This window comes from Oncorhynchus masou, chromosome 3 (assembly GCF_036934945.1).
Source record: "Oncorhynchus masou masou isolate Uvic2021 chromosome 3, UVic_Omas_1.1, whole genome shotgun sequence".
Taxonomy (NCBI): domain Eukaryota; kingdom Metazoa; phylum Chordata; class Actinopteri; order Salmoniformes; family Salmonidae; genus Oncorhynchus; species Oncorhynchus masou.
Window position 1 is genome coordinate 34309789 of NC_088214.1, and position 25460 is coordinate 34335248.

General features: G+C 45.9%; 1 protein-coding gene across 2 annotated transcripts in view; it reads right to left on the minus strand.

Moving 5' to 3' along the window:
* The window catches only part of LOC135514935 (glypican-5-like), a 220082-nt gene that overhangs the window by 132735 nt on the left and 61887 nt on the right, over nucleotides 1–25460 (minus strand). For both annotated transcript variants that reach the window (XM_064938693.1, XM_064938684.1), the window contains exons 3-4: nucleotides 23804–24507; nucleotides 303–472 (exon numbers count right to left, since the gene is read on the minus strand). In XM_064938693.1, the coding sequence (XP_064794765.1) occupies nucleotides 303–472; nucleotides 23804–24507 (874 nt within the window). The remainder of the gene's footprint in view (nucleotides 1–302; nucleotides 473–23803; nucleotides 24508–25460) is intronic.

Genomic DNA, 25460 nt, shown 5'->3' on the forward strand with positions numbered 1-25460 from the left:
CATCTGTCACCAGACTTTGATCAAGTACCTATCGTTTTCCTTTCAAAAACATTAGATGTGCTTGATTTAACGTGCACAGCTCCGCCATCCCAGCACACTGGGTTAAATCAAGTGCATGTCAAGTATTTGACAGAAAACCAATAGGTTATTCTGCCTATTTAACATGCAGTGAGAATGTGACTCACACAAGGATAATGGAAACCGAAAAGTTGCAAATCTGATGTCGAAGAAAGGATCTGATTTCCCAGGTGTTTCGGATCCGGACAGAACTTTTGTCCCAGCTCTGTCTGGCCCAGCCTTACCTCCTCAGGTGGGCAAGTTGTCCCATCAGCTGTTCTGGTGGGGGGATGGAGGGGGGGTCGGAGGGAGGGACGGTCGATGATGTCACCGTGGAGGTCGTGACCTCCGGGGCGGGGTCAGGGTGGACGCTGGTGCGGGGCTCCTTGGCTGACTGACCACACACTTTGTCCACCTGCAAGGGAGGGAGAAACACACGGGGGTTGACACACGGCACAATGTCTACACCCCCTTGCGGGTGTCCACCTGCGGGTGTCACAGAAAATAAACAAGTGGCTTTATAAAGGGAATGGTGTCTAAACCACACACACACACACACACATTTATATTTTTATTTTATTTCACCTTTGTTTAACCAGGTAAGCCAGTTGAGAACAAGTTCTCATTTACAACTGCGACCTGGCCAAGATAAAGCATAGCAGTGTGAACAGACAACAACACAGAGTTACACATAGAGTAAACAATTAACAAGTCAATAACACAGTAGAAAAAAAAGAGTGTATATACATTGTGTGCAAAAGGCATGAGGAGGTAGGCAAATAATTACAATTTAGCAGATTAACACTGGAGTGATAAATTATCAGATGGTCATGTGCAGGTAGAGATACTAGTGTGCAAAAGAGCAGAAAAGTAAATAAATAAAAACATTATGGGGATGAGGTAGGTAAATTGGGTGGGCTATTTACCGATAGACTACGTACAGCTGCAGCGATCGGTTAGCTGCTCAGATAGCAGATGTTTGAAGTTGGTGAGGGAGATAAAAGTCTACAACTTCAGCGATTTTTGCAATTCGTTCCAGTCACAGGCAGCAGAGAACTGGAAGGAAAGGCGGCCAAATGAGGTGTCGGCTTTAGGGATGATCAATGAGATACACCTGCTGGATCGCGTGCTACGTGTGGGTGTTGCCATCGTGACCAGTGAACTGAGATAAGGCGGAGCTTTACCTAGCATGGACTTGTAGATGACCTGGAGCCAGTGGGTCTGGCGACGAATATGTAGCGAGGACCAGCCGACTAGAGCATACAGTTTGCAGTGGTGGGTGGTATAAGGTGCTTTAGTAACAAAACGGATGGCACTGTGATAAACTGCATCCAGTTTGCTGGAGAAAGAACGATGGGGACAGAATGAGCATAGGGCTTATGGAGACACGGATACGTTGGAGGGGGACAGGGACGGGATGAGAGAGTTATTGCCAAGACTGTGTGTGTGTGTGTGTGTGTGTGTGTGTGTGTGTGTGTGTGTGTGTGTGTGTGTGTGTGTGTGTGTGTGTGTGTGTGTGTGTGTGTGTGTGTGTGTGTGTGTGTGTGTGTGTGCGTGCGTGCGTGCGTGCGTGCGTGCGTGCGTGCGTGCGTGCGTGCGTGCGTGTGCTATTAACGATGAGTATATCTCCACTGGGCCATTAAAACTCTGAATGGCTCTATGAGAAAGACAGGTCATGCAGTGACCACCCCCACAATCCAAATCAATGGTGTTTTAATGGCTTAAAAGCCTTGGGTGTTATTAAATGTTATTCTATTAGGGAGATGAACAGTCTAATGGTGAGCTGCACCAACACCACGTCTGGTGGAGTACAGGGAAGCACCTCATCCTCCTCACTGTCTGTCTCTGTCTGGAGGGGTCATTCTATCGCTGTCATGACAACCCAATGTCACTCGGCTATAACTTACTGTTCTCCTTGCCTCCTGTCATACATCTCCTATACTGAACGTGTACTTTCAACATGAGGTGAGGCAAATCTCACACTTCGACAGCCTTACGACAAGGCTCTGTAACTTCCAAATGACGAAGGAAGCCGGACACCTGACATAGGCTTCTATAAATACCTCCGCTCGTTGTTACATAAGAAGAAACTTGCGTCACTGCTCTTGGAGCACAGTAAGTGTAATAACGTCTTAAGTGGGCTTCAGCAATGGCTTTCATAATGCAGTATGCATGTGACGCGGGGACATCAAAGACACTGCTGAAGTATTTACGCATTGGTTCACTCCTACGGTACGGGACCTGTTTAGGAGAGCGAGTGAACACTCCAGGCGCAAACACACAAACACGCACACATACACTTCTTCACACCAGCCAGCCCAGACCTCCCAGACACTGTGTGCCTTTTGGAAAACTAAACAATGGAATGTACAAAACATAAACATGCACTTTCTTCCATACCAAACAGAGAGGGGAAAAGGAGGAATATTCAGGGGTTGAGAGGGGGTGATGGAGGGGTGAGAAACCAACAAAGCAGCAGAAATATGCGTAACAACTTCAAAACCGCAGGTAGTCAGAGCCCATATGTGCCAACGGGGCGGCTTATAAATAGCGTTAGCCTCTGGGGCTAGGAGGAAGTGTGTGTGTGTGTGTGCGTGTGTGTGCGCGTGTGCGCGTGTGCATGTGTGTGTGTGTGTGTGTGCGTGTGTGCGTGTGTGCGATATGAATATAAGTCAGCACATGTGCCCTATAAAGGCAATTGAAATGGAGGTTTCTGCATAACAGCAGGGCTATTCCTGACTGAGAACACTGGACCATGCAGCTTTCTACCAGAGACCTGCTGAGCGACACAGGCCATGTCCTGGTAAGGGAGTGAGTCACTGAGAGACGGAGTTATACAGCAGTGCGGTACTGGCACATTGTCTACCTCTCCACAACTCTTCTCTATCTTTCTCTTCTCTCCCTCTATCTCTCTTTCTTCAACTCTCGCCCTTTCTCTCTCTCCCCTCCACTCTCCCCCCTTCACTCTCTCTCTCTCTCTCTCTCCCCACCTTTCTCTCTCTCTCCCCCCCTTGTCTACCCCCCGCGCCTTTCTCTCCCCCTCTCTTTCAGTCAATACACACACAGGAGCAGCTGTGGAGCAGCAAAGAGAGGCAGACTTGGGCCATTGGGGAGATGATTGTGTTATTACATTACCCTTGAAGTCCCCTGGACCAATAAAATACAGCACACACACACACACACACACTCACTGGCGTGCACACACACACACACACACACACACACACACACACTAGCATGCACACATGCACACACAGAGACACACACACACACACACTCACTGGCATGCACACACACACACACACACACACACACACACACACACACACACACACACACGCACACACCCATACACACACAGACTATAGAGCTGCGGGTGGGCAATCAACATGCAAGACATGCAAGGTAGCAACCATTTTACGGCCAACAACGATGGAGGAGACAAAAATGCAAAAATTGTATTCTGTTTTGTATTATTCCATGCAGTTTTTCAAACAATTAAAATGTCAAAACAATTTACATACTGACCGCCCCCATGCGCTCTGCAAGGCAAACATTTGTTGGAGCACTTGTAAATTGTAAACTTGTAACCGGTTTGTTTTATGAAATAATCCAAGCGAGAACACTTGAGGGAAGCTAATGTGGACTGATGGAGACACTTTTAATTCCTTGTTGATTAGCACATGGTTCTGTTGCAGTCGCCGCACTGCCAGATCGCTTGTTAATAAGCCAAGTTGAAACGAACAATGTAAAAAGGGATGAATTGTCTTTCCAAGCAGTTGAATTATAAAAATCCATCCTAATTCATGTTGGATTCAAACCAACCACCACGGCTCAAACACACGCACAGACACAGACAGACACACGGACACACCAAACCCCCTCTTTCTACTGATTATATCCCTCTAGAACAGTTTGGGTCGTATTCGGACACCACAGAGTCTTGTTGGGACATATTCAAACACACTGCCCCCCCCCTACCCCCTCCTCGAGGTTGCATGTGGGGGCAGTGTTTGGGAGGTCTGGGCCTGCCTGGCAGACTGGGCCTGTGTGTCTAGTTGGCTTGCCTGGCAGACTGGGCAGGTGTGTGGAGGGGCAGGGCAGGAGCACCCAGACTCCCCAGTATGAATTACCATGGCTATTACAAGACTGGCATTCTCCTGACGCCCACACACACACACACAATTGGACAATATTGTCCAACAGCAGTACCAGACAAGGACAAGAGCCTGGGGATCTGTCTCAGACACCATCAGAGGGAACTGGAGGGAGTTTTGACAAGCTACTAAAAGACTAAAACCAAACAGACAAGACAGATGAATACACAGTCTCATACAGCAACACTTCCTAGCTGAACAAAGTGCCATAGTCCAGCCAATACTGCACATGTATCTATGCAGACTAGACTACACTAAGGGAAGTTATCATTGGTTACCAAAAGCATACACTGAGTGTACAAAACATTCGGGACACTTTCCTAATATTGAGTTGCACCCCCTTTTTCCTTCAGAACAGTCTCAATTTGTCGGGGCATGGACTCGACAAGGTGTCGAAAGCGTTTCACAGGGATGCTGGCCCATGTAGACTCCAATGCTTCCCACAGTTGTGTCAAGTTGGCTGGATTTCCATGATACACACAGGAATCACACAGCATTGCAGTTCTTGACACAAACTGATGAGCCTGGCACCTACTACCATACCCCGTTCATAAGGCACCTAAATCTTTTGTCTCGTCCATTCACCCTCTGAACGGCACACAGACACAATGTATGTGTCAATTGTCTCAAGGCTTAAAAATCCTTCTTTAGCCTGTCTCCTTCCCTTCATCTAGACTGATTGAAGTGGATTTAACAAGTGACATCAATAAGGGGTCATAGCTTTATCCTGGGTTTACCTGGTCAGTCTATGTCATGGAAAGAGCAGGTGTTCCTAATGTTTTGTACACTCAGTGTATATCTTCAATATATGTTTATATATATATATATATGTAAATATTTATATCAAAGTGATTTATTATAATTTTGGGATTAGCTTTTTTTCTCATTCTTTCGTAAGTGTTGAAATTTGGCGGAATCATACACCATGTCTCGCCTGTCTCCAGAATGAAAAGTTTGTTTTGTAGAGACAAATATGTAAACGTTCCCTCCAAAATATGAGTTGGAAGAGAAAGTCAATAACACTTGTGTGTGTTCTGTTCTTTCTCTTTCACAACAAAACCTGGGTTATGTTCATTGGGCACCAAACTGAGGGGAAGGGGACTGAAACGGGGAGGAACTGCCTGAACTTGTCCAAAAAGAAATGCTCGTTTTGCTTTTCCGTTACAAAACATTTTGCCACGGTGTACCCTAATAAATACCACCCAGTTTAGGCGATCAAGACAAGGGGTTTCTGTCAGTGAAGTGTCCTGTAGAGACGGGCTGAGGTCGTCATTTCAAAACAATAAAACATGGGCACAAATCAGTCGGACGCCTAACTAAACATGTAGCTCTGTAAACAAAACAAAAAGTAATGGTCGGGAGAATAAACATAAGCCACTAAAAACAGAAATGATACGGAAAATAAATATTAAGACAGTTTGGGGCCACAACAGGGACAAACGGAGAGAAATAGCATTAGAAGCTAGATGTCCGGATTGGCCACATAATCCCATTGACCAATCAGAGGACAGCTTGAAGGATGGCACAGACCACAATGCAACGATAAATCAATTATCTCCTGACCTCAGTGATGGCATGGGAATGGAAGCCCGAGTGTGGCTATGGATGCCGTCTGGGACGGCAGCCTTGCGAGGGTTAACACGTTTAAATGTTTTACTCACGTTGGCCATGGTGAAGGAGAGCCCACAGGCTTTGGTAGCGGGCCGTGTCAGTGGCACTGTATTGTCCTCAAAGCGAGCAAAGAAGTTGTTTAACCACCTGTTTGTCCTTGTTAAATCTTTAAAATGGCAGCTATTCCATTTCAGGCATTCCTCGGGTGACTTCCTGGAGAATGATGGCATAGGATGCAATGGTCTGATGCCCTATGCCAAACTGTTCAGCCTATGGGGAAACAAAGACTTGAGTTCTCTATACATTTGGGAAGAGGGCGATGAAATTGGTGACGAAAGCATGTGTGTGTTATTATAAGTTCTGTATATGCTTCTGTACCTGTGTGTTCACATTTGTGTGCCTGCATATGTGTGTGTGAGTTCGCATTTGTGTGCCTGCATATGTGTGTGTGTTCGCATTTGTGTGCCTGCATATGTGTGTGTGGTCGCATTTGTATGCCTGCCTGCATGTGTGTGTGTGTGTGTGTGTGTGTGTGTGTGTGTGTGTGTGCGCGTGTGTGTGTATCTATCTGTCTATAATCCCCCACACTTGTGTTTATGTATCGTCTCCATCTCATATATCCCTGGTCTACCCCGGGGCCAGAGAGTTGAGACGAGAGGAGCAGAGAGCGAGGGAATGAACTAGAGAGTGTCCGACCTATCCCAGTCCATCCCAGGCTGTCCCAGGCCATCCCAGGCTCTAGGGGAGTATTGCCTTACAGACAGCAGTGGTGGTCCCAGGCTGTCATCTTGGTTTGTTTATCTAGGGATCAGCCAGGGTAACTTTCTCAGCCTCCCTCTCCGATTGCATTCTGGGTAGCAGTGGGAAGGTAGGTGGGGGGGTTGTCCAGCGAGTTTGGCCCCCTATTGTCCACTGCTGGTTTGAATTCTGGACAGCCACTCACAAACAACTACCTCTCGGATAGCTCAAATCAAATCAAAATGTATTTGTCACATACACATGGTTAGCAGATGTTAATGTGAGTGTAGCGAAATGCTTGTGCTTCTAGTTCCGACAATGCAGTAATAACCAACGAGTAATCTAACCAAACAATTCCAAAACTACTACCTTATACACAGAAGTGTGAAGGAATAAAGAATATGTACATAAAGATATATGAATGAGTGATGGTACAGAACGGCATATGCAAGATGCAGTAGATGGTATCGAGTACAGTATATACATATGAGATGAGTAATGTAGGGTATGTAAACAAAGTGGCATAGTTTAAAGTGGCTAATGATACACGTATTACATAAAGATGCAGTAGAGTACAGGATATACATATACATATGAGATGAGTAATGTAGGGTATGTAAACATCATATTAAGTAGCATTGTTTAAAGTGGCTAGTGATATATTTTTACATCAATTTCCATCAATTTCCATTATTAAAGTGGCTGGAGTTGAGTCCGTGTGTTGGCAGCAGCCACTCAATGTTAGTGGTGGCTGTTTAACAGTCTGATGGCCTTGAGATAGAAGCTGTTATTAGGTCTCTCCGTCCCTGCTTTGATGCACCTGTACTGACCTCGCCTTCTGGATGATAGCGGGGTGAACAGGCAGTGGCTCGGGTGGTTGTTGTCCTTGATGATCTTTATGGCCTTCCTGTGACATCGGGCGGTGTAGGTGTCCTGGAGGGCAGGTAGTTTGCCCCCGGTGATGCGTTGTGCAGACCTCACTACCCTCTGGAGAGCCTTATGGTTGTGGGCGGAGCAGTTGCTGTACCAGCCCGACAGGATGCTCTCGATTGTGCATCTGTAGAAGTTTGTGAGTGCTTTTGGTGAGAAGCCTCCTGAGGTTGAAGAGGCGCTGCTGCGCCTTCTTCACGACGCTGTCTGTGTGGGTGGACCAATTCAGTTTGTCCGTGATGTGTACGCCTAGGAACTTAAAACTTACTACCCTCTCCACTACTGTCCGGTCGATGTGGATAGGGGAGTGCTCCCTCTGCTGTTTCCTGAAGTCCACAATCATCTCCTTTGTTTTGTTGACGTTGAGTGTGAGGTTATTTACCTGACAACACACCTCGAAGGCCCTCACCTCCTCCCTGTAGGCCGTCTCGTCGTTGTTGGTAATCAAACCTACTGCTACGGTGTCGTCTGCAAACTTGATGATTGAGTTGGAGGCGTGCATGGCCACGCAGTCATGGGTGAACAGGGAGTACAGGAGAGGGCTGAGAACACACCCTTGTGGGGACCCAGTGTTGAGGATCAGCGAGGTGGAGATGTTGTTTCCTACCCTCATCACCTGGGGGCGGCCCGTCAGAAAGTCCAGGACCCAGTTGCACAGGGCGGTGTCGAGTTCCAGAGTCTCGAGATTAGTGATGAGTTCAGAGGTTACTATGGTGTTAAGTGCTGAGCTGTAGTCAATGACCAGCATTCTTACATAGGTATTCATCTTGTCCAGATGGGATAGGGCAGTGTGCAGTGTGATGGCGATTGCATCGTCTGTGGACCTATTGGGGCAAATTGGAGTGGGTCTAGGGTATCAGGTCGGGCGGATGTGATATGATCCTTGACTAGGCTCTCAAAGCACTTCATGATGACAGAAGTGAGTGCTATGGGGCGATAGTCATTTAGTTCAGTTACCTTAACTTTCTTGGGATCAGGAACAATGGTGGTCATCTTGAAGCAATTTGGCACAGCAGACTGGGATAGGGATTGATTGAATATGTCGGTAAACACACCAGCCAGCTGGTGTGGGCATGCTATGAGGACGAGGCTATGGATGCCGTCTGGGACGGCAGCCTTGCGAGGGTTAACACGTTTAAATGTTTTACTCACGTTGGCCATGGTGAAGGAGAGCCCACAGGCTTTGGTAGCGGGCCGTGTCAGTGGCACTGTATTGTCCTCAAAGCGAGCAAAGAAGTTGTTTAATTTGTCTGGGAGCAAGACGTCAATGTCCGCGATGGGGCTGGTTTTCTTTTTGTAATCTGTGATTGACTGTAGACCCTGCCACATACGTCTTGTGTTTTAAGTCGTTGAATTGCAACTCTACTTTGTCTCTATACTGATGCTTTGCTTGTTTTATTGCCTTGCGGAGGGAATAGCTGCACTGTTTGTATTCGGTCATGTTTCCAGTCGCCTTGCCATGATTAAAAGCAGTCGTTCACACTTTCAGTTTTGAGTGAATGCTGCCATCAATCCACGGTTTCTGGTTAGGGAAGGTTTTAATAGTCACAGTGGGTACAACATCACCGATGCACTTGCTAATAAACTCACTCACCAAGTCAGCGTACAAGTCAATGTTATTGTCTGAGGCTACCCGGAACATATCCCAGTCCATGTGATCGAAGCAATCTTGAAGCGTGGAATCCGATTGGTCAGACCAGTGTTGGATAGACCTAAGCATGGGTGTTTCCTGTTTTAGTTTCTGTCTATATGCTGGGAGCAACAAAATGGATTCATAGTTAGATTTGCCGAAGGGAGGGCGGGGGAGGGCGCGGGAGGGCGCGGGAGGGCTTTGTATGCATCGCAGAAGTTAGAGTAGCAATGGTCCAGAATGCTACCGGTTCGTGTCGCACATTCGATATGCTAATAGAATTTAGAAAGCCTTGTTCTCAGATTAGCTTTGTTAAAATCCCCAGCTACAATAAATGTAGCCGCAGGATATATGGTTTCCAGTTTACATACAGTCCACTGAAGTTCTTTCAGGGCCGTCGAGGTTTCTGCTTGGGGGGGATATACACGGCGGTGACTATAATCAAAGAGAATTCTCTTGGTAGATAATGCCGTCGGCAATTGATTGTAAGGAATTCTAGGTCAGGTGAAAAAAGGACTTAAGTTCCTGTATGTTGTTTTGATTACACCATGAGTCGTTAATCAGAAGGCCCTTCTTCTTACCAGAGACATGTTAGCTTCTGTCGGCGCGATGCGTGAAGAAAACATTGGCGAGTAATATGCTCGGAAGCGGTGGACGGTGTGCTCGCCTTCTAAGTCTGACCAGTAGGCCGCTCCGTCTGCCTCTCTTGCAGCGACCGCGTTGTTTTGGGTCGGCCTCTGGGATAAGATGCCATGTCCAGGGTGGAGGTCTGAACAAAGGATCCGCTTCAGGAAAGACATATTCCTGGTTGTACTGTTGGTAAGTTGACGTCACTTTTACATCCAGTAGTTCTCCCTGGCTGTATGTAATAACACTTGAAAGTTTCTGGGCTAACAACGTAAGAAATAATACATTAAAAAAACGAATTACTGCATAGTTTCCTAAGGACCTGAGGCGACCATCTCTGTCAGTGCCACTTATCACACTCATCACATTTTGAACAGAGTTAACGCTCCATGTGTGAGCTTACACACACATCCTCTGCCAGTGTGTGTGAAACCATGGGAACGGTGCACCAGTGCATAGGCCACTCACAGCTTTTACAGAGCTTCACAATAGAGCTCAGTCGATACTGCTGACTCTAAACACACAATCACTCAAGCCCAGCTGCCCCTTTTGAAAGCTCAGTTGGTAGAGCGGAGGACTGTAGGTGTGTGGCTCAGTCGGTAGAGCATGGCGCTTGCAACGCCAAGCGTCGTGGGTTCGATTCCCGCTGGGGCCACCCATATGTAAAAGTAGTGGCACCAGCCGACTTGTAAGTCGCTTTGGACAAAAGCGTCTGCTAAATGGGATTTATTATTATTATTATTATTAAATAGCAGAGATCCTTAGATCGCTTCAAATCTGTCTCGAAGGAGGAAATGTTTTTACTTTTGGTCGACTTTTCGATGGCAATTGTTACACTGGACGCAACGGCCAATACACAGGCACCTCTGACCCTTGCTTCTACCTAACCTGTAGGTTCTGCCCCTGATCTATCAAACTAGCTCAGTTGGTAGAGCGGAGGATATTTCAAACCAAAACGTGCACGCAGGGGGGCAGGACCGATTTTAGGGAACCCCGTTCCACAATAGAGGAAGGCCAATACTGCTAACTCTAAATGCACAGTAACAAACACCCTTTCGAGAGCTCAGTTGATAGAGTGGAGGACTGTAGGCGCAAGAGCAGGGATCTTTATGTTGCTGGTTTGAAGGAGGAGACGTTTGTCATGGCCTCACTGCATTAATCGCATCCAGCCATCTTTGAATTGGACACACAGGAACATCATCCCTCAGCAGCACATCTGAGCCAAGGAGGAGACTTTTTCCTGTGTCGAATGGCTGTTTTTTGGAAAATTGAAGCCCGACTGGCCCATAGCCTAAGGATGTTAAGCCCTGTTGGGCCGACAGGTCCAGCTGGGTTCGGGCCAAAAATCTCAACTCTAGCCCCCTTTCAACCCCAACACACTGCATTCGGTGAAGGGGTGGGGGGTGTTTGGGCCCCTATTGTCTACTGCCAATGGTTCGCTCCCAACGCACACATAATACTATTGACTCTCCTTTTTTCTGTTGACTAACTCAAAATCACCCCTTCGATAGCTCAATTGGTAGAGCGGCGGACTGTAGTTACAAAAGCAGAGTTCCTTAGGTCACTGGTTCAAATCTGTCTCTTTTCTGGATCTTGTTCATTTTGAATTATGTGTACCATTCCAGCCTGACCGACCAGAGCACATTAAAGGGGCCGTAATGTATTTCACAACATGACGTTAGATGGTTCCTCACCCTGAAAGTAGTCTATGCACCAGGGGAAACTGTAATCCATTGTTCAGTTTTGGGTGGGGATGTCTGGACAGTTTGGCTCCATGGTCCACTAGTGATTGCCCCCTATTGTCGACTCACAGCTCACTTTCTTGACTACCCGCACCATCACCCCTTTGATAGCTCAGTTGGTAGAGTGGAGAACTGAAGGTGGGAAAACAGAGATCATTAGGCTGCTGATTCAAATCTGTCTCAAAGGAGGAAATAGCCTCCAGCTTTTAACTGACATTCTGATGGTCTTATGGCAGGAATCACTGTGCAGCCCCCTCTCCACCCCAAATGCACTGCTCTCAGGACAGTTTGTCCCCCTATTGTCTACGGCTGTTTTGCATTCTGGAAGGATGTCACACTCATGCACGGATACACACGCACACCGTATCCATGCATCCACTGCCAGTGTGTTCAACCATGAGAACACCCATCTGTGCCAGCTCAGCCAAAGTCCACATGCCACTCACAACTCAACGCTCACAGTCAATCATGCTGATTGTAAACACAGTCACACAAACACCCCTTTGATTGCTCCGTTGGTAGAGCAGGGGACTGTAGGTGAAGGAGAGAATCTCTCGAAGGAGAGAACCTTATCCTCAAGCTTTGGTAGATGTTTTCATGGCTTCGTGGTATGAATCACAGCCATCTACTTTTGAATGGGACACAATAACATACTCTTTCACATACACCTCTGAGCTATGTTCCTCACCTGTCTCAGTTGGTAGAGTGGTGGACTGTAGTTGATACAACAGCAATCCTTAGGATCCTGCTGGTTCAAAGAAGGGAAAGTTTTCCTGCATCCAATAGCTCAGTTGGTTGGATCATTTGTTGCTAATATCAGGGTTGAATATGAATATGTGTTTACTGTATTTCACATGGGATAAAACCATTTGCTAAATTACCTTTTTAACAATAGTCTATCGGGCACAGAATAACAGAACACACTTGAATAATGACACATTTACAGGCCAAATCAATGTGGTGTAACTACATACATACATCAAATGCTGCTGAAAGAAACTGGACGTAAACTCAAATGAAAACCAAGCGTTGAATTTTCAAAACTCTTTATACAAAACTCCAAACTGGTAAGTAACACTTGTAACCCAGCCAGTCTTCCATTCAAAATATTTCATTGCGCATTGACCCAAAATATATGTTTACTGTGAAATATAATTAGTACATTGGTTTCTCGTCACCAAACATAACATAATGATATCTTCTCAATTTAGTTATTTTACTATTTTCACAAGTGTGTGGTGAATTTTCTAAACTCCAAACTGGTAACACTTAGGGGGCACAGGGGCACATAGGGGGCACATGTATGTCTGTAAAGTAGAAACATAAAAAGTATAATATATACTCGAATGTACTACTATGATGATGACTATTATGATTTCACTTCACAGTACGTTTAAAAAAAAATCTGATATTGACAAGAACAGAAATGTACTGTATGTAACAAATCAATGTTTATTGGTCACGTACACAGATGTCACAGAACGTGCCGTGAACCTCTTGTGTTTCTAGCTCCTCCAGTAATACAATATCAATACAATACAAATACGATATTCCAGAAAGTCTAAAACAAGAAAGAAATATATCCCTATGCAGTAAACATCCAAAATGAAGTTGCTGGGGTGTTTTTACACTCCGTTACTAAAATTGCATTGGCCAAAACAGTATTGTAATACCAAAATATATGCCATTTTACGTATCAGACAATTTTATCCAAAGTGCCAACAGACCCCACTTTTTGGTATGAGACCGCAGTGGTAATCGAACCCACAACTCTGTTGTTGCTAACAACATGCTCTTATGATCTGAGCCATGTACAGGAACACTTCCATGTATAAGTACAATATAATACGCTATTACAATACAGGTGGAAGATGTATGATTGCCATTCCCTCTTACAGGCCATTGATGTAGTCATCATACCCCTTGACTTATTTTACATTTTGTTGTGCTACAGCCTGAATTCAAAATGTATTAAATATACTGTATTTTCTCTCACCCATCTACATACAATACCCCATAATGACAAAGTGAAAACATGTTTATAGAAATTGTTGCATATTGATTGACATCCCTGAGTCAATACATGTTAGAATCACCGTTGGCAGCAATAAAAGTTGTGAATCTTTCTGGGTAAGTCTCTAAGAGCTGTGCATGCCTGGATTGTACAATATTGGCGCATTATTACAATTCTTCAAGCTCTGTCAAGTTAGTTGTTGATCATTGCCAGACAGCTATTTTCAATTCTTGCCATATATTTTCAAGACGATTTAAGTTAAAACTGTAACTAGGCCACTCAGGAACATTCAATGTCTTCTTTGTAAACACCTCCAGCGTAGATTTGGCCTTGTATTAAGGATAGAGTCCTGTTGAAAGGTGAGTTTGGGTCCCAGTGTCTTCTGGAAAGCAGACTGAACAAGGTTTTCCTCTAGGATTTTGCCTGTGCTTAGCTCCATTCCGTTTCTTTTTATCCTAAACTCCCCACTCCATGCCGATGACAAGCATACCCATAACATGATGCAGCCTCCACCATGCTTGAAAATATGAAGAGTGGTACTCAGTGATGTGTTGTGTTGGATTTGCACCAAACATAACACTCTTTATTCAGGACATAAAGTACATTTCATTGCCACATTTTTGCCAATTTTACTTTAGTGCCTTATTGTAAAAAGGATGTTTTGGAATATTTTATATTCTGTACAGGCTTCTTTCTTTTTACTCATTTAGGTTAGTATTATGAATTAACTACAATGTTGTTGATCCATCCTCAGTTATCTCCTCTCACAGCCATTCAACTATTTTACTGTTTTAAAGTCCCCGTTGTCTTCATGGTGAAATCCCTGAGCGTTTTTTCCCTCTCCGGCAACTGAGTTAGGAAGGATGCCTGAGTTAGGAAGGATGCCTGAGTTAGGAAGGATGCCTGAGTTAGGAAGGATGCCTGAGTTAGGAAGGATGCCTGAGTTAGGAAGGATGCCTGAGTTAGGAAGGATGCCTGAGTTAGGAAGGATGCCTGAGTTAGGAAGGATGCCTGAGTTAGGAAGGATGCCTGAGTTAGGAAGGATGCCTGAGTTAGGAAGGATGCCTGAGTTAGGAAGGATGCCTGAGTTAGGAAGGATGCCTGAGTTAGGAAGGATGCCTGAGTTAGGAAGGATGCCTGAGTTAGGAAGGATGCCTGAGTTAGGAAGGATGCCTGAGTTAGGAAGGATGCCTGAGTTAGGAAGGATGCCTGAGTTAGGAAGGATGCCTGAGTTAGGAAGGATGCCTGAGTTAGGAAGGATGCCTGAGTTAGGAAGGATGCCTGAGTTAGGAAGGATGCCTGAGTTAGGAAGGATGCCTGTATCGTTGTAGTAATTGGAGTATTGATGTACCATCCAACGTGTAATTAATGACTTCACCCCTCTCAAAGGGATATTCAATGTCTGCTTTTTTTTACCCAATAGGTGCCCTTCTTTGAGAGGTATTGGAATCTGTGGTTGAATCTGTGTATATCAAATGTACACAATACCTGTTATCAAAGGTGTCAAGTGAAGATGGCATGCAGGGGCTTGCAGGGATTTGTAGTCTACTTTGATGCCAATTAGCATTTTTTTTATTTATCTGAGAGTAAATGGAGCTAAATATATTGATAAAAGTCATCTTGTCCTATAAATATTTACACGGTTATTAAAACGTCACACCGGGGTAAGTCTACACAAAACACAGCTCTTATTTGAAGTGTTTCTAAAAATCACCTATGGGAAAACTGAATGGTGGAAAAACGATTGGAACCCTTTCCCTGTGTTTGACCGCTAGGTTTTATGGGTATTATGACACGTCCACCGTGTACACTATACTTATTGACTCAAAACATTTGAGCTTTAAACGTTTCATTAATATTGTGGCAGATGACAGAGAGGTGAGTGGTGATTGAAGGAAGATATCATGCAGCCCGCTGGCTCCACCCCCGAGTCTTGTATGGACTTCCTGCCACAACGAGGCAAGCCGCTGGATCATAAAGCCATTGAGTGCTTGGGGATAGAAGAGGAAGCGGACTGCACAAAGAGTGTAAGAAGCGGGAGAATTATCTGTACAATTACCCGTTGCGAATATCCCTAATAAAATTCCTCATTTGCATTGTAATTGTGCTCCTTGTGCGTGTTCGGTTATTGAACTTGGTGGAAACCCCACACCCTTGAGCATTCTACAACATATACTGATGTATGGCATTTTTTTTTTTTTTTACATAATTCCACTTTGACTTGATGGGTTATTGTGTGTAGGCCAGTCACACAACGTCTCAAGGCACTGTATATCATCAGACTGAAGTGTACGGCATGGAAGAGAAAGAGAAAATAATGTCTGATATGCTCCCAAATGTGATTTACTGGAAAGAAAGAGGCCATGATGGACTAAGAATGGTACATGTAGAGTACAGCCCGCGACCCCAAATGACCCCTTGGGGTTTCCTCTATTCGGGCCTGTGGCCTGGATGTCTCCCCACACTTCTCCTAGGAGACAGCTTTCTGTTCCATCTTTACCCACTCTCCCCATCTCTCTTGCCACAACCAACACCCGTGACTTCTCTCCCGCTCTTCTTCCTCCTCTCTGTCACTGTCTCTCACTTTCTACATCTGTCCATGTCTCCCTCTCCACTTCCTCCTCTCGCTCCCGTTCTGTATCTATCCCTGTCTCTCTTCTTATTGCATACCAAGTGTTGTCAGGGCTAATTAAACAGGATGAGAGACGAAGACAAATCCAGCCCCTCATATACTACAGTGGACTGTCTTAGTCTCTAACTTTAACTGTCTTAGTCTCTCGCTCCAACTTTGTCACAACTTGACGGGACATTGTTTTTCTCCGCTGTAATCCTGTAATCATTCAATTATTCACAAGTGATTTTCAAAATGATAGTTTTTTTTTGTTGTTGTTTTTTTAAATACGGATGTTGCTTTGGATTTTGTTGTTGTGTGGATTGTCATCCAATCCCACGACTGTAAACATATTTGGCCTCAACTATACATGTGGCAGAGGTTCTCAGAGGATGGGATGCACTTAATGACAGAGAGACAGAGACCGAGAGAGAGAGAGAGAGAGAGAGAGAGAGAGAGACAAAGACTGAGAGAGAGAGAGAGAGAGAGAAGAGAGAAAGAGAGAGACAGAGACCGAGAGAAACAGAGAGAGAGAGAGACAAGAGAAAGAGAGAGACAGAGACCGAGAGAGAGACAGAGACCGAGAGAGAGAGACAGAGACCGAGAGAGAGAGAGAGAGAGAGAGAGAGAGAGAGAGAGACAGAGACCGAGAGAGAGAGAGAGAGAGAGAGACAGAGACCGAGAGAGAGAGACAGAGACCAAGAGAGAGAGACAAGAGAGAAAGAGAGAGAGACAGAGACCGAGAGAGAGAGAGAGAGAGAGAGACAGAGAGAGAGGCAGAGACCGAGAGAGAGAGAGACAAGAGAGAAAGAGAGAGGCAGATACCGAGAGAGAGAGAGACAAGAGAGAAAGAGAGAGAGACAAGAGAGAAAGAGAGAGACAGAGACCGAGAGAGAGAGACAGAGACCGAGAGAGAGAGACAGAGACACAGAGAGAGAGAGAGAGACAAGAGAGAAAGAGAGAGACAGAGACCGAGAGAGAGAGACAGAGACTGAGAGAGAGAGACAGAGACCGAGAGAGACAAGAGAGAAAGAGAGAGACAGAGACTGAGAGAGAGAGAGAGAGAGAGAGAGAGAGAGAGAGAGAGACCGAGAGAGAGTGACAGAGACTGAGAGAGACATGAGAGAAAGAGAGACAGAGACCGAGAGAGAGAGACAAGAGAGAAAGAGAGAGACAGAGACCGAGAGAGAGAGACAAGAGAGAGAGAGAGAGAGAGACCGAGAGAGACAGAGACCGAGAGAGAGAGACAAGAGGGAAAGAGAGAGACAGAGACCGAGAGAGAGAGACAAGAGAGAAAGAGAGAGACAGAGACCGAGAGAGACAGAGACCGAGAGAGAGAGACAAGAGAGAAAGAGAGAGACAGAGACCGAGAGAGAGAGACAAGAGAGAAAGAGAGAGACAGAGACCAAGAGAGAGAGACAGAGACCGAGAAAGAGAGACAAGAGAGAAAGAGAGAGACAGAGACCGAGAGAGAGAGACAAGAGAGAAAGAGAGAGACAGAGACCGAGAGAGACAGAGACCGAGAGAGAGAGACAAGAGAGAAAGAGAGAGACAGAGACCGAGAGAGAGACAAGAGAGAAAGAGAGAGACAGAGACAGAGAGAGAGAGACAAGAGAGAAAGAGAAAGACAGAGACCGAGAGAGAGACAGAGACCGAGAGAGACAAGAGAGAAAGAGAGAGACAGAGACTGAGAGAGAGAGAGAGAGAGAGAGAGAGAGAGAGAGAGAGAGAGAGAGAGAGAGACAGAGACCGAGAGAGAGTGACAGAGACTGAGAGAGACACGAGAGAAAGAGAGAGACAGAGACCGATAGAGAGAGACAAGAGAGAAAGAGAGAGACAGAGACCGAGAGAGAGAGACAAGAGAGAGAGAGGCAGAGAATGAGAGAGACAAGAGAGAAAGAGAGAGACAGAAACCGAGAGAGACAGAGACCGAGAGAGAGAGACAAGAGAGAAAGAGAGAGACAGAGACCGAGAGAGAGAGACGAGAGAAAGAGAGAGACAGAGACCGAGAGAGAGAGACAGAGACCGAGAGAGAGAGACAAGAGAGAAAGAGAGAGACAGAGACCAAGAGAGAGAGACAAGAGAGAAAGAGAGAGACAGAGACCGAGAGAGAGAGACAGAGACCGAGAGAGAGAGACAAGAGAGAAAGAGAGAGACAGAGACCGAGAGAGAGAGACAGAGACCGAGAGAGAGAGACAAGAGAGAAAGAGAGAGACAGAGACCGAGAGAGAGAGACAGAGACCGAGAGAGAGAGACAGAGACACAGAGACAGAGACAGAGAGAGACAGAGAGAGAGAGAGAGAGTTGGGAGGGGGGGTCGAGTGTGAGTGAGCAAGCGATAGAGAGAGGGGGGAGGGAAAGAGAGAGAGGTCAATTGAGTCCATCATGCCGCTGTGTGTGATCCTGTATCTGAGGCTCACACACAACCAGAAAGAAGAAGTGAACAGTCGCCAAAGACCACCAATCATATTTGAGTCACAGTGGATGCACCCACTGCACTCAAAATCCCATGAATGAACTGCAATAGACCTATCAACATTAAAACAATGCCAGAAGCACACTAACGGTTGTTCAGTTGGCTCCTTTTTGAGGACGGTGGGGATTGTATGTTGGCATGCCAGTCTAGTGGGCACCAGATGAAGCCACAGGGCGTTGGAGAGGAGACAGAGGGATATGAAGGGAAAGGGTCATGTAATGACAAGGATGTGACTTGGGGTTAGGACAGGTTGGCATCTACTTTCCCAGGGGCTGGTTTCTGCTATTTCAACTGAGTACAGCGTCCAATCCTTTTAGGGCCGCTTTCACCTTGATGACTATTAGCCATATCATAGTGCCTCTCTGACATTAAAAACAGCATTTGAGAAATTATGCCATTTGTGAAAATTCTATACGAATTGTGAAATCCCTGTGATCCCAGTCATGGATACTTAAAGTAATAGTGGAGCCATGATGGTTGACAATTACACTGTGTTTCCATGGTGTGTGTGTGTGTGTGTGTGTGTGTGTGTGTGTGTGTGTGTGTGTGTGTGTGTGTGTGTGTGTGTGTGTGTGTGTGTGTGTGTGTGTGTGTGTGTGTGTGTGTGCGTGCGTGTGAGAAGAACGCTTGTGTTGCTCAGCGGTAATGCTGCTATCAGCACATTATGAAGACCTGGAAAGAAAGACAGAGAGGAGTGGGGGGGAAGGAAGAGGGCTGAATGGAGGAGAGGAATGTTCCGTGTGTCAGAGAGCAACATCATCAGCTAATGAAGATCAGTCTTGCTGAGTTAGCAGGCAATCGTTGACGGGGATCGGCTCCCTGCCAAGGTGAAAAACATGTCGAGTTGTCCTTAAGTGTCGTCCGTTAACGTCCGTCGTTCGAGCGTGAGGTAGGTTACTCATGTTCTTTAATGAAAACCAGGAAAAACAAGAACGAGAAAACCAATGAAACGTACAGCCTTGTAGGGCTCAACAGCAACAATACAAGAACAAGATCCCACAACATAGGTGGGAAAAAAGGCTACCTAAATATGATTCCCAATCGGAGACAACGATAGACAGCTGCCTCTGATTGGGAACCACACTCGGCCAAACAAAAAAGAAATACAAAACATAGAATGCCCACCCAAATCACACCCTGACCAAACCAAATAGAGACATAAATAGGCTCTCTAAGGTCAGACAGATCTAGAAACATCTTACCCTCCCAAATCCTCATCTCAACCACTAGAGGGAGAAACCACAGTCTAGAGGCAATTTAAATGTACTCCAAAATATGACAGCCCCCCCACACACACACACACACACACACACCCCTCCACACACAGGCACACACACACACACACACATAAGAAAGATCAATAACTGTGGTGTGGATGAAGCCAGCCAGTGTAATGTGGTTGTCTACCTTCTCCCCCCATGGTTTTAGCCTGTCTTGTCATTACTGCCTTATGGTGGAATGCTAACAGCATACTGCTGGGACTGAAGATAATGGAAACTATGGCCAGTGGGACTAGGAGAGGGATTCTATTCACTATGCAAGGGGGTCATCTTTATAGTCTAAAATAAGTGAGGGGCTGTGTGGGTGGATGGGGGGAGGACCAGGATGCCTGTCTGTCATATTTTGGAGAAGATATAAATTGAGTGGATGGGAGGGTGGCAGTTTTACTATCCTTGTGGGGACCAGAAAGGTCACTTCCTCATCTCCCCAGTCTCAATAAGAGAGGGAATGTGTAAAAAATGTATCCAGAGAACAGAGAGGGGAGAGAGAGAAGAGAGAGCCGAGAGGGGGGAGAGCAGAGAGAGAACAGACAGGGGAGAGATCAGAGAGAGGAGAGAGCAGAGAGAGAGGGCGGATAGAGAGCAGAGAGAGGAGAGAGGGAAAAGAGAGAGAGGAGAGCAGAGAGAGATTAGAGAGAGAGAGAAGAGCGCGATTAGAGAGAGAGAAGAGAGAGAGAGAGAGAGAAGAGCAGAGAGAGATTAGAGAGAGAGGGAGAGAGAGAGAGAGAGAGAGAGAGAGAGAGAGAGAGAGAGAGAGAGAGAGAAGAGCGGGGAAGGGTGGACACAGGAAAACCTGTCTCCCTGCAGAGGAAAGGCTGTACAACCACTGCACAACAGCAGCACCTGAGACAGAGCTGCATTCCCTGACAAAATGTAAAAAATATAAAACATTTATAGAGAGTGTCATTTACCAAATTTGAAACCCTTATTGAAACCCTTACAAATTTGAAACCCTTATTGAAACCTTTACACTACATTGCTGCCTGCCATAAATTGAGGGACAGTGTCTGACAGACCAATCAACCTGCACATGTCCTCTACTGTATGTGTATTGTTGTTGTTCAATGTACAGTTATTTTGGCCCTTGGTTATTGTTGTTACTGTTGTCCCGTTGACAAATTTGATTCTTATTATTTTCATATTGTAAATATCCAAAGTAAGCTTTGGCAATATGTACATTGCTACGTCATCGTCATGCCAATAAAGCAAATTGAATTGAATTGTCAGAGGGGAGAGAGAGAAGAGAGAGCAGAGAGAGAAGAGAGAGATTAGAGAGGGGGGGAGAGAAAGGGGAGAGTGAGAGAGCAGAGAGATAGAGAGAGAGAGAGAGCAAGTGCAGAGAGAGAGAAGAGAGAACAGAGGGAGAAGAGAAAGCTGAAAGACAGAGAGAGAGAGAGGAGAGAGAAGAGAGAGATTAGAGAGAGAATGGCAAGAGAGAGAGAGAGAGAGCCCATGGTGTGTGAGTCAACTACTAAACAGTTTGGGATAACTTCCCAGTGTAAAACCACAGCATCACAATAATTAATTTAATAACAACTCTACATAACACACAAGTCGGCAGAAATCCCAGAGACATAGCTACTGGTACGTCGACAGTACAGTCTACAGTACAGTCTACAGTACACATTTACGGTACATGTCTACAGTAGTCTACAGTACATATTTACAGCACATTCTACAGTATAGTCTACAGTACAGTCTACAGTACACAGTACACGTCTACGGTACACATCTACAGTATAGTCTACAGTACAGTCGACAGAATAGTCTACAGTACAGTCTACAGTACAGTCTACAGTACAGTCGACAGTATAGTCTACAGTACAGTCTACAGTACATTAGACAGTATAGTCTACAGTACAGTCTACAGTACAGTCTACAGTCCAGTCTACAGTACAGTCTACAGTACAGTCTACAATACACATCTACAGTATAGTCTACAGTATAGTCTACAGTCCAGTCTACAGTACAGTCTACAGTACAGTCTACAGTACAGTCTACAGTACAGTCTACAGTACACGTCTAGAAGTCCAGTCTACAGTACAGTCTACAGTACAGTCTACAGTACAGTCTAGAAGTCCAGTCTACAGTCCAGTCTACAGTACAGTCTACAGTACAGTCTAGAAGTCCAGTCTACAGTCCAGTCTACAGTACAGTCTACAGTCCAGTCTACAGTACAGTCTACAGTACAGTCTAGAAGTCCAGTCTACAGTCCAGTGTACAGTACAGTCTACAGTACAGTCTATAAGTCCAGTCTACAGTACAGTCTACAGTACAGTCTAGAAGTCCAGTCTACCGTACAGTCTATAGTACAGTCTACAGTCCAGTCTACAGTACAGTCTACAGTACAGTCTAGAAGTTCAGTCTACAGTACGAATGAATCAAGAAACATATGTGAGGGAAAAGAAAAACAAGAGTGAATCTTCCAGAAACCCCTGTACACAACTTTGTAATTGTTTTGCTTTTCACAGTAAAATGAATAGAGGTGAACAGAGGAATGTTTAGAAGAAGGGATAGATAGATGGGGGTGAGAAGAGTGGGAGGGGGGATGGGAGGGGGGGGTTTAAAAGGTAGTCGTGTGGTTTGGGTCTTTATAGTTGTGTTCTATAAAGACATGGGACAGTCCTTTAAACAGGCCAGAGCTCTGTGCTACCCTTACAGTTCCACACGCCCTGGGTCCCCACTGTACGTAGGAACGTGTGTGTGTGAGAGGATTGTGATTGTGTCTGTGTGTCCACTGTGTGTGTATGTGTGTGTGTGTACATGTGTGTGTGTACATGTGCATATAGAGTATGCGTGTGTATCTTGTGCGTGTGTATAGAGCCGAGGACCCAAAGTCATTGTCCCCATTGGGGCATGCCACTTTGCCAGAAACAATTTGTCCCTTAGCTGGGCTGTGTGTGTGTGTGTGAGTGCATGCATGTGTTGCCTCTTGAATACCAAGCAGGCAGCCAGACCCCGGGTTCTGGGTCTGCATACTTGGACGGACCCTGCCTCTAAACCTGGCAACTCACCCACTTCACTCTCTCTGGGGGCAATTTAGACAGAAGCAACCCAGCATGTCCAGTTCAAGGACCTCAGCTCTTTCTCTCCGCCAGTTTCCTTCCTCTCCGCTAGTTCAGTCAAGATATCTGTCGTTCATGTCAGAGCCAGACAGGATCATATGCTCCATCTGAATCACAGTCTCTCCCTACTGCAACCCCAGACTCCCAATACACCACATCACAACAGACTATAGCTGTTGGCTAACACCCTCCATAGAAACTCAGTGAGGCGAAGAGAAAGAGGAAGGGAGCGAGAGAGAGAGAGAGAGAGAGAGAGAGACAGAGAGAGACAGAGAGTTCAGTGTATAACTAAATGTAACTCCATATGAGACCCAGTAAAGGCAGTAGTCAGACAGTAAAAGTTCCCAGTAAAGGTTGTTGGAGCAGTGTGGTATTCAGACCATAGAAAGCCAGTCTGGTCGTCTGGTGGTTCTGCTCCTGAGGGTGCAGCCAGAGACAGACTGGACATATGAATGGTGTTATAGCAACAAGATCTCCCGGACTCACTTCATTATGCAACGTTTGTCCATGGGGGGGGGATAAACGTCTATGGGTAAAGTGAAAGTAGGTTAAGGGTCAAGGTTGTTCAAACGGAAGAAAACTTGACTGTTAAGCATTAAAACACGACAGTTACGTTTAGGCAACAATTCCAACTGTTTAAGGATAAGGGTTAAGGTTTGGGAAAAAGCTCAAACAGAACAAATGAAAACGAGTGCCTAGCACCGGGATTGAACCCGCGATCCTTGGGACCTGGACAAACGTTGAATACTGAAGTTTATCTCGTGTGACCTCGAGAGAAACTGAAGGGCTTCGCTTCCATCCCACCTAGCCTCATTCACGTAAAACCACTCAGCTAACACCACAGTGGGTGTGTGCTTCTACTCACCGTAGCGGTCAGCGTGGGCCCATGGAGCTGAGCGTGTAGTATGGCCTCATTCACGTGCCCTCTGACTCCAAGCAGTGCCAGTTCCAGGCTGTGTTGTCCGGCCACAGCATTGGTCAGCTCCTCCAGAGCCGCCACATACCGCCGCCACGGCCCGTCCAGCTCGGCCACGCTCGCCAAGCACCCGCGCATCACGTTCAGGCAGTAGCCCACGCACGGCTTGATCAGCGTCAGCCCACGGCAGTGCGAGCAGTACTGCATCTTGGTCAAGCCACGTAAACACTCTTTGGTGAAGGAAACGTGTTCAGTGGCGTTCATGACTTCGGTGCCCTCGGCGAGGGCCAGGGATAAGGCTCGCCCGGCGCCCAGGGTGCGCCCCAATTCCTGAGCGAGCATTTCGGGGTGAGGGCCGAATGGGTTGACGTCCTGCCGTGTGGCACGGAGACACTCGCCCCGCTCGCCGGACAAACCACCCTGGACGCCCACGCCCGGGTTGACCAGGCGCCCGTAGACGAGCGGGAAGAGGTTGTCGTGGAAACGGGCCACGGCAGCTTCGAGGGAGAGGTTGTGTCCGCGGATGTAGAGGGAGAGGGAGGAGAACAGGGCGTTGACATGGGGGAGGGCCTCCCGGGAGAGGGGCGAGTATGTGTCCTCTAGCAGGGAGGATAGGTGGCCCTGGGAGAAGGAGAGCAGGTACTGGAAGGTGTCTGGAGGGAAGGCAGGGGGAAGAAGGGGAGGGAGAAAGGGGGGAGAAGACATCAGGGCCTGGTTACAATTACGTTCATAAAATAATGACAAAACAGAGTATTTAGGCAGTGAGGTGTACAGCGCATTCAGAAAGTATTCAGACCCCTTGAATGTTTCCACATTTTGTTACATTACAGCCTTATTCTAAAATTGATTTAATTGTTTTTTTCCTTCATCAATCTACACACCCCATAATGACAAAACAAAAAGTTTATTTTTTATTTTTTTGCAAATGTATATATATATTTTGAAAGTATTCAGACCCTTTACTCAGTACTTTGTTGAAGCACCTTTGGCATCGATTACAGCCTCAAGTCTTCTTGGGTATGACGCTACAAGCTCGGCACACCTGTATTTGGGAAGTTTCTCCCATTCCTCTCTGCAGATCTTCTCAAGCTCTGTCAGGTTGGATGGGGAGCGTCACTGCACAGCTATTTTCAGGTCTCTGGAGCAATCAAGTTGTAGAAACATCTCAAAGATGATCAATGGAAACAGGATGCACCTGAGCTCAATTTCGAGTCTCATAGCAAAGGGTATAAAATAAGGTATTTCTGTTTTTATTTTCTATAAATTAGCAAACATTTTGAAAAGCCTGTTTTCACTTTGTCATTATGGGGTGTGGGGTGTGTAAATTGCTGAGGATTTTTTATTTATTTAACCCATTTTAGACGTAACAAACGTAACAAAATGTGGAAAAAGTCAAGGGGTCTGATTACTTTCCGAAGGTACTGAAAATTCAAACGCACTATAAGTTTATCTTTGTACTACTTTCATTTAAACTGTCTATCTAATAATAACACAAGTATGCCGTGCCGAAAAGAGGTCAGAGAGGCTCCTCTCTACCTTTGTCTCTCTCTCTCTCTCTCTCTCTCTCTCTCTCTCTCTCTCTCTCTCTCTCTCTCTCTGTGTCTCT